This window comes from Marmota flaviventris, chromosome 5 (assembly GCF_047511675.1).
Source record: "Marmota flaviventris isolate mMarFla1 chromosome 5, mMarFla1.hap1, whole genome shotgun sequence".
NCBI classification, from domain to species: domain Eukaryota; kingdom Metazoa; phylum Chordata; class Mammalia; order Rodentia; family Sciuridae; genus Marmota; species Marmota flaviventris.
Window position 1 is genome coordinate 73,499,306 of NC_092502.1, and position 12,262 is coordinate 73,511,567.

Sequence of the window (12,262 nt, forward strand, 5' to 3'; positions counted from 1 at the left end):
CTGAAGAGTCTCCTTCCTATGTGTTTCTAAAACAATTTGTTAGGATTGAATAACAACTCAGTTATATTTACCTTCTTAGGGCAGAAAGATGATACTAAGTCAGGAAATAGCATTTGAAAGTAATTCTGATCTGGAAGGATGAAGCCAAGATTTAGCGGAAGCTGAGGAAAGGTCAGTTTGGGCCGCCCAGGGCTGAGCCTGCCCAGAGTTGACTGACCTCCAGAGATTCAAACCTGAGTTCAGAGCCAGGGAGTCTGCACTCCCTGGGAGTCTGTTGCACAGAGGGCGCTAGTCACATAAGCCTGGCAGCCCAGGTTTCCTTCCTCTGCTTGCTTCTCTCCTTGGTTTTGTTGTTATCCTTGCTTCCTGTCCTGATGTGGACACTTGAAAGTTTATTAACAAATGATAGACCTGTCTTCTATTGACCTAAAGCAGTAAAACTAGAAGCAGGGAGGAAGCCCAGTGGAACTTGCTGGAGAAATATATTTTTCAGGCAGGTACCTCATGTTCTTTTTGGAATGAGTCACAGGTATGAACAAGCAAACACACATACACACACTCCTTAGCATTTGTTAAGTAATTTTACTAAAGAAATAAGTATGTGAATTTACTTCCCTTTGTTTTCTAGTCAATTTATTTTCTATTTTTTTTTTTAAATTAAAGCTTTAAGAAAGTAAAGAATGAAAACAGCCCTGATACCCAAAGAAACAAATCTCAAGCACCGTGGGAAGAAAATGGTCCCCAGAGGTAAAGGGACTCATTCTTTTTATAAAGAACAGTAACAAAAGGGGATAGCAATCTCAGCTCACTGACTAAAGGAATCCCACCGCTATGTGATTGCTCACTTGGGGAGATTTCTAAGTTAGCATGACTGGTGGGAATTTCTGAAGTGGAAGTCAATAGTATGATTTGTTTGGGGGGAGCAGGGGTGAGTAGTGGGGATTGACCCACACAGGGGCTCTACCATTGAGCTACATTCCCAGGCCTTCTTAAAATTTTAATTCTGAGACAGAGTTTTGCTAAGTTGCCCAGTCTGGCCTTGAACTTGGGATCCTCCTGCCTCAGCCTCCCAGGTCACTGGGATTGCAGGTGTGTGCCACCACACATGACAATAATATGTCTCTTCATGTAAAACTTTTTTCCTGAAAAGACAGAAGGGAAAACTAATGTAAGTTAAGAAATCATCTGAAAGTTCATTAGGATGGTTTAGAGTAAGATAACATTCTGCAAACTCTAAATGACACCTTAATGATAATTTCCCCTGCTGTGTAGTTCTTGTAAGAACTTCCAAGTAGACATGTTGACCATTCCTCTTTCACTCCAGTGGGCTCTACAACTCTCCCAGTGACCGCACTAAATCACCAAAGTTCCCCTATGCACGGCGTCGAAACCCCTCCTGTGGAAGTGACAATGACTCTCTGCAGCCAATGAGGAGAAGGTAAGTTGAGCACAGCTCCTCTGCAGTTTTCAGCAAACGCTTTGGTCCCAGGGTGTGCTGTTATAACAGGTGATTCTCAGAATGCCATTACTGGTCATCTTCTCAAGGTAACAGGAAGTTTATTCTTTTCTGAGATAAAGCAAATTAGGGATGGTGAAGCATTTATCTGAAACAGCCAGAATTTTAGAGAAATAATGATGAAATATCAATGGGAACTTGCTTTCTGTATTTTAATTGATTAATAAATTTTTAAAAATGTCTTATATGTACTATGCTAATGATATGTGTAACATGTATATTTTATAGTATAAATAATATATATTAAATATTTCTATCTGGGTGGACAAAGCCACAGTTATCATGTTTCTTAGCCAAGCCCGGCTGCTATGCTCTCCAGATTTACATCATTACATAAATACCAGTGAAACCCTTTCAAAGCACAGAGAAAATGAATCCTGTTATCTTTTCCTTAGCAGGTTAGAACGTTCATGTGATTTTTTTCTTGTGTATGTACACTTAATCTTTATACATTCTTTATACATTTGTAAGTTTTGGACTCTGCAAAGCAGGCAGAGTAATGTGACAGACGCAAGAGAGGAAGCCCTAGAAATGACATACCAGTGGAATTTCTTTCACTTCTCAGGGGGAATTACTTTGGCTACCCCACATAAGTCACATAAGTGGCTTTGATAATTATTAAAAGTTCAGGTCATAATATCAGATAACCATCAAGACTCTTTTTATGCACATTGTGGGTTTAGAAGCCGACTCCTCCTTTCTCTTGTGCCCTTGTTCAGGCTTGTTCATCCTCCCCTTTGATATCTTCTACTGTTGATTTCCCATTCTTGCTCCCCAGCTTTCCCAAGTTAAGTCCAACTTCTCTCAAACCCTTTGATGGTGAAGAAGAGTCTACATGGCCTTCACCGAGTAGGATTGACAAGAGGGAGCTAGATCGCAAAGTGTTTGCTGTATATCTCACTTGATTCTGAGAATAGCTGTCTGGGAACTGGCATTTTGATACAGTCATGAGGTATTTCTAGTAGAGAGGGATTATTCAGGGAATTGGTACAAAGATGTGAGTAGGATTTGAGGCACAAAAGGTGGAGAATGGTATAACCCAGCGATCTAGCCACTGTTGCTGTCCCTGGACTGGTGGAATACAAGAAGAGAAAGGGTTGTTATTGTCCAGAAACCAGAGCTGTTTCTGCCTTTGAGCTCGCCTTCCTGAATCTGCACTGCTGCTGACATTGCTGGAGGCACCACCACTCTAGTGAAAGCTCTGGAACCCACTTTTCAGGAATGTAGGAGTGGATGCCACAGTTTCTGCCAGAAGCAAAATCACCTTCCCTTTTTTCCTACCTTCAAATCTTGTCTGAGTGCCTCTCCAACTAGAACCCAGCTGGCAAGGGAGTCCAGGAAAATATAATTTCTTAGTTTCCAGTCTTACCAAAAAGGGGAGGTTATTAGTGGGTCAGTATGGCAATGATTACCAATGAAAAAACCTGGCCAGCATTATCATCTCCTTTCCATAGATGAGAAAACAGGCTGAGAGAAATGGCAGTAGCTTGTCTTTTGTGGCACATATGGAATTTGAATCCAGGTCTGTAGGTCAGAAAAAGATGGGGATAATGAATCATTTAAATAAGGCTCCATCCTGCCCTTACTAAACTTTCTCCTTGAGACACGAAGAGTTAGTTCAACTTGTACAACTCTTAAAACCAAAGCAACATCATTACAAAACATTTTAAAGCACAATTTTTGTGTGTGTGTTGTTAGGGCGTTAAGTGGTGGAGAGGACTACATGTATTAAGGACTTTGCGCTGTATTATTATTGTTCAGTGGGTAGATTTTTATACTTTTCATCTGTAATTATTAGCACAATTTGTCAGCACTCCCTAAATAAAATTATTATATATGCTAAATAGTCATTTTGATTTTACTGCATTTGAAAATACATTTACCAAGATTTGCTTAGGTATATCAAAATTCAAATTGTGTGAAATTATATGGACTATATACATTCCCAAGTCCAAACTTAATGATTTCTATACTGAGATTATGTTTTCTGCTGGCTTCCTGTGAAATACAGAGAAGCATTTGAAGAAAGTGGTTACAGGATCCTTTCACTGGCATATATTCCTGGGAAAGGATCATTTAAATTTATTGAGAAGAGAATCTTTTTGCCTAAGTATCCGTAGAGACTTCTGTCTGTTCTGCATGTCACTTAAAGATCTCTTGATGGGCATGTTCATTTTGAGAAGACCAGACATTGCTGCATGTTGGCATAGAAGAGCTAAAGTGCATTGTTTTCTGTTTCTTTCCACTGTAAATGACCTATAAATGTCCCTGTCCTTGTTAGTCTTGTTTTATCTTCATACAAATTTACCTTACTCCTGGGCACAAATCCCTTCATTGCTGGATTAACTCTGACATTTAAAACTGAGATTTGTCATCAGCATGGAAGAATCTCAAGAATTTACAGTTAATAATAGGAAGTTCTATTTTGCTTTGGATACCAGGATAAATATGTTTTGCAAAAGATACCAAAATTTCTTATTTGTCACTTGTTTGTCATGAGTTGGATGTAGGCTATCAAATTTTGGCCAAGTCTACTATAGTGGTCCTTAACTTTTTTGTGGCCAAAGAACCCTCTGAGAATCTGATAAAGCATTGTGTTCAGTCCCTAAGGGAAAAGGTACATATAAACATTTTCATATAGTTTTCAGGGTTTATGGAGACCCTGAGGCCTGCTTGTTTCAACATTTCTGCTCTAGGAAAAGATAACCAGTACATGTTCTGGAAGTACAGTGTATTTGCACAGCTCAACTTCCATCTTTACATTAAAAATCTTTATTGAGTGCCATTAGTATGCTGGGTAGTATGCTAAACAACACTGACAAAATTCTTGTCCTTTGAGAGCTTACCAGATGTTACAGGAGAAATTTATGTATCATACAAAAAAATGTGCAATGGTGACTTTAATAAGTTATGTGAAGGTGTATTACCTTTTGCTTAGAGGAATTAAAAGAAAATCTTGTTGAAACCTAGAATACATACAGAAAAGCACATATATCATAAGCATAACTGCATGGTAGATTTTAACAAATCAAATACCTGTACAACTATTACTATTAAGAGAAGTTTGCTGGATCAAGGGGGTTGGGTAAGGTTTTCCTGAAGCTAGGCATGTGAACCAGAAACTGAGATAAAAGCAAAAGGAAAGGAAAGATCATGCCAGCCAGAGGTAGTAGAAGGGATCAGAGAGCATTCATGAGAAGAAAAGAAGACAGTGTTGTTCAAACTCTGAGAGTGAATAAAAATATAGATGAGTCCAGAGATAAAGATGGGGACAGACTTTATAGCCCATCTGGGCTTGTTCAGGAGTTTGATTCTTAGACCAGTAGTTGTTATAAGGGAGTATGATAGCATGATTGCATTTGTGCTTGTAAAGTTACTGTCCTGTGGAGAAACAGTGAAGGAGGCTAGTTTTGGAGATGGAGAGACCAAGCAGCAGGCTGCATTTCTAACCCTTTTTCCTTCATTCCCAGAATGCTAGAAGCTAAGCTTTTATCTCCCAAGCATGAGATGAGAAAATCCTACTGTAAAAAATAGACAGGTACACGAGAAATACCTACAGATCCTGACTTTGAAAGGATCCCCAATGAAGTGGTAGAAGCTGCCTCACATTACAGCAGAGGGGTCAGTTAACATGCTTGGCACCATCTAGATGGCTCTGGTCTCTTGATTGCTTAGTGCTGAGATAGGAAGAGAGAGCCATTATGAACTGCATATGAGGGTGGCTTCTGTCTTAAAAGGCCGACTGAAACAAACAAATGAAATGCAGAGAGAGAGAGGAAGGGAGGGAGGGAGGGAGGGAGGGAGGAAGGAAGGAATGCAGTGAAGGGGAACTCACAGGAAATAGATGATATAAGAAATAAAGAAAAAATTTAAAAACTATTACCTTTAGAAAAATGAAAAATATTGTATCAATGAGTTGCCATAAGAAGGTGGAAGGACTGATCTTAGTTGTCAGGATAGACTCATAAATAACTAAAATATTTTGATAAGTTTTGAGATTTGGTAGCAGGAAGAAGAAAGAGTCCCATCCGATGGACACTTTTTCCTTTGGAAGGAGAAAGAAAAGCCATGTGCTGAAGCAGAGGTACCATGGGCCAGGAGTCCAAGAGAAGAAATTAATACTGCTTTGCAGAAACATAGTCCTTGGGTCTGAAAATGGTGGTGAGATTGCTGGACCACATTGGGGCCCCCCCTGGAGGTTTATGAATTGGATTTCTGTTGTAGTAAGATGCTTTCTTGTGAACTCCCTCCAGCACTTCTCAGCTCACTATTTGGAGAGAACCTGGGTAGTTGGATTTACCCATGTGTGATGTTTTGCCAAAAAGATGCAGTGAAAGGCACGTTATTGAAATGGGGGACTAGGAAATCTAAGTTGGATAAGGAGGACAGTGAAGAAAAGTGAAGGTGGAAAGTGGTAAGGTCAATAGGCAGCCTTACTAGGATGGAAGAAAGGGCAGAATGAAAATCGTTGAGTAAACAGTATTATAATGGCCCAGGTCCTGCTGTGCATTTAATTCATTTGCTCCTCATAACAACCTTTTATGGGAGGTTTATTAAAAGTGAGGTACTAAGTAGAGAAGTAACTTGTTTAAATCACGCAACTTGGCAGTGGAAGAGATGGGATTCACATTCAGTTTGTTTTGACTTTGGAGCCTGCACTTGAACCAGGATGCCCCATTGGAGCTGCTTGAACGTCAATGGGAAGTGGTGAACAGGAAGGAGAGGAGATTGTGGTCAGGGAGCAAAGTGTTTGGAGGTGGTTACAGATGATGTGGCCCAATGTATAACCATACTGTACGTGGCTGAGTTGTGGTGGGAGAGGTTTAGAGAAGCAGTAGAAGGACTTTGAAGGACAGGATATTGAACAAGGTCATCCTAAAAGAGTTGATATCAGTTAGGCCATGGCAGAAATTGGTTTAGAGGATTACAGGCCTATAAACTGCAGACTTACACTACCATTGGCTGAATGGAACTTAACAGATAAGCTACTTGTTGCTATTTGTAGACTGTAGCTCCCTATGGAATTCTGGCTTCCCGAGGCCAGAGGGTGGTATGTTGTGTTTCTGGGACATAACTGTGTGGTAAGTGAATAGACGTATAACAGACATGAACTAACTGCAATGAAGCCTGCCTTGATATGCTTTCCTTAGCCAATTGTAATGTTCTATTTTCTTTAATGTCTTCTTTTGTTTTCCATAGGAAAGCCCATAACAGTGGTGAAGACTCAGATCTAAAGCAAAGAAGGAGGTAAAATACCAAAAATGGGCAAAAATGGAAGAGTCAGGGAGAGTGGGGAAGGGCTAGCAGATTAGCTCAGAGTTGAGGCAAGAATGGGATTTTTTTTTTTTTTAACTTTCAAAACTCCAACTGGTTTCAGCTGGTTCTCAGTCATCCATTCTGTTCTATCCTTAGACATTTCTCTTTTTCTTCCTGCTCCTTTGTGTTTCAGAGGAGCTATCTCAGTTAAGTATTGCTAGTTTACAAATCATTCCAAAACTTGGTGGTTTAAAGCAACAACAGCCATATCTTTATGTGTGTGCTATATGCACACACATGTATTTATTTATATAACATATTTACGTACAGTTTAATTCTGTCCAATGGAAGGCAGTTCTTTAGTTGGTCTTGCTCAGGGTCTCATGAGGCTGTGATTGATGGTGGCAGAGGCTGTGTTGTCTAGCAGCCCTTTTTGTCTCATGTTGAAATTTTGGCAGAAGGATTGAGGCCTAAGACCTCTCTATCTGGTCTGTCTGCATGGCTGGCCTGGACTTCTTTAGATGGTGGCTGGGAGGAAGCAGAAGCAATCAGTTCTTTTAAGGGCTAGTTCTGGAATTGGCAGAGTATCTTTCACACCTCACAAATCAGTCACAGGACCTATAGAAATTCAAAGTCAGAGGAAATAAACTCTGCCTCTTTGTGTAGGGGATAGGGAGGGGTGAGACTCTTCCTCCATATTTAGTCACCACAGGGACTCACAGCTTTGCCATGGCAGAGTTTTGTTAGAAGTGATTGGTTTTTGTGGTCCTTTCTGGGAACATGATGACATTTGCCTTAATCTGTTTCCATCTTTCCCCTGTCTTGCTGTTTCCCTGGGCTGTAGGCTTGTTCTGATGTCTGACTGAGGTCAGAAGCACTGACTGGGAGAGGGATAAGGTAGCTCTTTATGTTTGGATCAGTAACTTGACTGCAAAATTAGTTCAGAAGAACCAAATGAGCCTTTCTGAAACTTTTCATTTGTCTTACACCTGGGTTTTCTCCTTTGCTCTTCTCATTTTGTCTTCAGGTCTCGCTCACGCTGTAACACAAGCAGTGGTAGTGAATCCGAAAATTCTAACAGAGAACACCGGAAAAAGAGAAACAGGTAATGTCTAAACAACATAACTAACGGGAACTCTGAAATCAGAGGCTGCTGTTGGTACTAGAATCTGTGTGTCCCACTTATTCATGAACCTGGTTTTCTCATCTGTGTTACCAGGAATCTGACACACTAGTTTAGGAAACCTCAGCTCTTTCAACTGAGTATTAAGTCCTTACAATAAGATGATTAAACGGTTTGATAGTGAGGTCCCTTTTGGTTTCTATTTTTTAAGAAGATGATTCCCTATTTAGGTACCATGTGTAGTGAATTTGCCTAAGTCTGGCAGCAAAGTTTACCATTTGTAGAGTGACTTCTCCTTGTGGTATATTTAATGTGACATTACTGTACCTTACCCAACCCCAAGATACCATAGTTTTGGCCTTTTGTTGATCTCTGTGCTATACATGTTTACATTCATCTCCTCTGTCTATCTGTCTGTCCTGTCTGTCTGTGTCACTCTCTCACTCTCTGTTGGTACTGGGGATAGAACCAAGGGCCCTGTGCGTGCTAGGCTAATGCTCTATCACTGAGCTACATCCCCAGTCCTTGTGTTGACATTCATGTCAGGCACACACAGGTTAATAAATGCTGTCAGTTCACATTTCCAAGATTCATTTTTAAGAGTTCATTAATACACTACTTGGCATGTAATCAGCATTAGCATTGGCTTAATGCATTCATCTCTTCTCTGTAGTTTCAAAATATATATTTGCAAACAAGTATTCATGGTGTTAATGAAAAGAGCACCAGGTTGGGAGGCAGAAGAAATTAGTTACCGGTCATACCAGTTTCAAACCCAGTGGTTTTCAACCGGGAGAGTTTTGTCCTCTCTGCCTCCTCCCCAAGGCCATTTGGCAACATCTGGAGACTTTCTTTATTTTATTTTTTATCAGTATTGAACAAGGAGATTGCTATTGACCAGAGATGCAGCTATACATCCCACAATGCAAAGGACAGCTCCCCACCACAAAGAAGTGTCTCGTAGTAAAATAAATCAGTCATGCCACTGTAGAGAAACCTGTTTTCATCAAGTGTGGAACTTTGGCCTGGTTCCTTTGCTTTTCTAGGTCATTTTTTTTCTCTCTCAGACTAGATAATCTCCAAGGTTCTTCTTTAGTACTTGGAGCCCTGTGCCTGGCACAAACTGAATCTGCCCTAACTACAAAGCCTGCATCATAATAGCCCAGACAGCATTGTGAGAGTGGACCACTTTCTTAGGAAGAGCTTTCGATGTGGAGCCTTCTTAGGGACTGGAGTTGCGCCAGATAGATGTGAGATCACAGCGTGCTACAATATTTTTCTCAAGGAAACGATCTGTTTCTTTACCTGTAGAAACCCAGTGTGGGAGGTGGCTTTCCCTCAGGAAAGAAAACCAGCTTCTAAAAACCAGTATTTCTGTATAGACAAGAAAAAACAAAGCAACCCCCACCCTACTTTTTTCCTACTTAAAACTTGTACTTATTGATCAAAACAGAATTTTAACATGTCTTTGTTTTGCTTAGTATATTCCAAATTGTGCTCATACTGCTCCATTCTCAACTGCTCAGAAGAGAGCCTGTTTAAAAACAATGTTTTTTAGGGCTAAATGTACTCATGGAGACATTTGCTGTTAAAAATGAAACACTATTGAAAGGTTGCCACCAAATCCTTAAATTGCTTACTGATCTGGCACCACTAGCTTCAGTGTTCCTCCTAGGTGTTTCCTTTTTGGGGAGCTTTCTCCTCTCTCCTCTGGGGACATTATTTATTTATTTAAATTTTTTTTAAGACATCCTCTAGCTTTTTTTTTTAATGTTATTCATTTTTCCAAATTCAAAATTTTTCCATTTATTTATTTTAATTAGGTGTATATGACAGCAGAATGCATTTTGATTCATCGTATACAATTGCAGCACAAATTTTCATTTCTATGATTGTACATGATATAGCGTCAAACCATATGTGCAGTCAGATATGTACCTAATGATGTCCATCTCGTTCCACCATCTTTCCTGCCCCCATGAACTTCCCCACCCTCCCTCCCCTTTGTTCAATCAAAGTTCTTCCATTTTTCCAATGCCTCCCCCTTCCCTGTTATGGATCAGCATCCACTTATCAGAGAGAACAAAAATCAAGAATTAATAAATAGGATGGAGTAAAACTAAAAAGCTTCTTCTCAGCAAAAGAAACAATCAATGAGGTGAATAGAGAGCCTACATTTTGGGAGCAAATAGAGCAAATAGAGCAAATAGAGATCAGATAGAGCACTAATCTCCAGGATATATAAAGAACTCAAAAAACGTAATACCAAAAAACCAAACAGCCCAATCAACAAATGGGCTAAGGAGCTGAACACTTCTCAGAAGAAGATATACATTTGACCAAAGAATATTTGAAAAATGTTCAATATCTCTAGAAATTAGAGAAATGCAAATCAAAACTACTCTAAGATTTTATCTCATGCCAGTCAGAATGGCAGTTATTAAGAATACAGATAAAAATAAATGTTGGTGAGGATGTGGGGGAAAAGGCACACTCATACATTGCTGGTGGGTCTGCAAATTGATGCAACCATTCTGGAAAGCAGTATGGAGATTCCTTAGAAAACTTGGAATGGAACCACCATTTGACCCAGCTATCCCACTCCTCAGTCTATACCCAAAGGACTTAAAACGCAGCCACATCAATGTTTATAGCATCTCAATTCACAGTAGCTAAACTGTGGAACCAACATAGATGCCCTTCAATAGATGAATGGATAAAGCAACTGTGGAATATATACACAATGGAATATTACTCAGCATTGAAAGAGAATAAAATTATGACATTTGTAGGTAAATGGACGGAGTTGGAGAATATCATGCTAAGTGAAGTAAGCCAATCCCTGGGGACATTTTTTAGTTCGGCTTTCTTGGTGCTAGGTAGGAAGCGTGTTTTAGAATGGAAGTGGCTCTGAATGTTTAAATGTCAGTGTGCTTTATAGCTTTCACAACACATTCACACATTTCAAATGAAGGATCCAGAAGGCTTTCACACTCATTTATTCTACCTGGAGAAATATTGTCCTAGGGTTGTATAAGTTTCTACATCCGTAGAAGATCTAGAGTCTAGCTCTCAAAAGCATGACAAAAAGTGGGTAGAGGAAGTATGTCTTTCAGTTCTGATCTCCACCCCTGCAAATTCTGGTGGTACCAGTGTGCCTGGAGGGAGGGTGCAAAGTCATTACGCTGTCTCCGGGTGCCACTTACCTACTATGCTGTGCTACTGCCAGTCCCTCCCTCCCATTATGAGCCTTTTATATTTTGCCAGAATGCACTCGTTCTTCATGATGCATGGGTCTGAACATGTAAACACTAGCCTTGCTACTGTCCCAATCTGTCTTTTGTTCACAATGAAAGGTTGTTTCCTAACGTCTGACTTCCTACTTGTGCAGAAGACTTCTTTGGGGGAGAGGTTGAATCTCTTTGACCCCATCTGCATTTCCTTTTCCTGGCTGCTGGTGGGACCTTGCATATCCTCAGCACACACTCCGGAGCCCTTAGGATGGGGTCCAGCAAGTCTCTAGATGCAGCAGCTCTGCTTGCATCGTCATCCTCACCCTCATCAGTCTGCTCCTGACTCCAGCTTTCCTGTCTTCACTTGGGAGGCTGTAGCCTGGGGAGGACAGCTACTGGACGGATCTTCTTTTCAAAAATCTCTTTTGAAGCCTGTGATGTGTCCAATAGAACTAGAGAGTCAGCTTTACTTTTGGAGGTTGTGTGTGTGATCTTTGTGTGTTCCTTTTGCCTTTCCTTGCTGGATTTTTTTTTTTTTAATGGGAAGTCTTTCCTGTTCAGCTTGAGTATACTCTGTGGGAAGGTTGTTTTTCTCAGAAAATCAACCCACTGGGGCTTAACCTGCTTTACTGTTTCCATGCTTAACAATTTAAACATCTCTCCATTTGTGTGAAAAGAAACAAATTAATAAAACAATGTTTACAAATCAACTTCAAAGCAGGCTTTTAACACCATTAAAAGAAAAAAAGTAGGGCTGGGGATGTAGCTCAGTTGGTAGAGTGCTTGCCTTGTATGCAAAAAAACCCTGGGTTCAATCCCCAGCACCCCCAAAACAAACAAATAAAAAACCCCCACAAAAAACAGTGGAGCATTAATACTAGAAGCAAGAGGTATTGTTTTGAGTTTTAATTTTAGAAAACTATAATTGTAAATAATCCCCCCACCACCACCCCACTTTTGGGTCCAGAACTAATGAAGCCAGGTGTGTGAAGATTCTCCTAGTTGTGCATTAACTGGCAGGTGTCATTCCACAGTGCTTCCTACAACACCAGTAGGCCACTCTCTTCTCTTTGGGATGTCGTTTATGTCTTCCCTTACCCCCTTCCATTTCAGTTATTCTCCTTCTACGGTATT

General features: G+C 40.2%; 1 protein-coding gene and 1 non-coding gene across 6 annotated transcripts in view; both read left to right on the top strand.

Moving 5' to 3' along the window:
* Positions 1-12,262, top strand: part of Epb41l4a (erythrocyte membrane protein band 4.1 like 4A) — a 231,624-nt gene that overhangs the window by 193,361 nt on the left and 26,001 nt on the right. For all 5 annotated transcript variants that reach the window (XM_071612342.1, XM_071612343.1, XM_027927707.2 and 2 more), the window contains 4 exons: positions 664-747; positions 1,325-1,438; positions 6,716-6,763; positions 7,800-7,877. In XM_071612342.1, coding sequence (XP_071468443.1) covers positions 664-747; positions 1,325-1,438; positions 6,716-6,763; positions 7,800-7,877 — 324 coding nt within the window. The remainder of the gene's footprint in view (positions 1-663; positions 748-1,324; positions 1,439-6,715; positions 6,764-7,799; positions 7,878-12,262) is intronic.
* Trnat-ugu (transfer RNA threonine (anticodon UGU)) lies at positions 11,885-11,958 on the top strand. Its single transcript has one exon. It is a non-coding gene; the product is annotated as a tRNA-Thr (tRNA).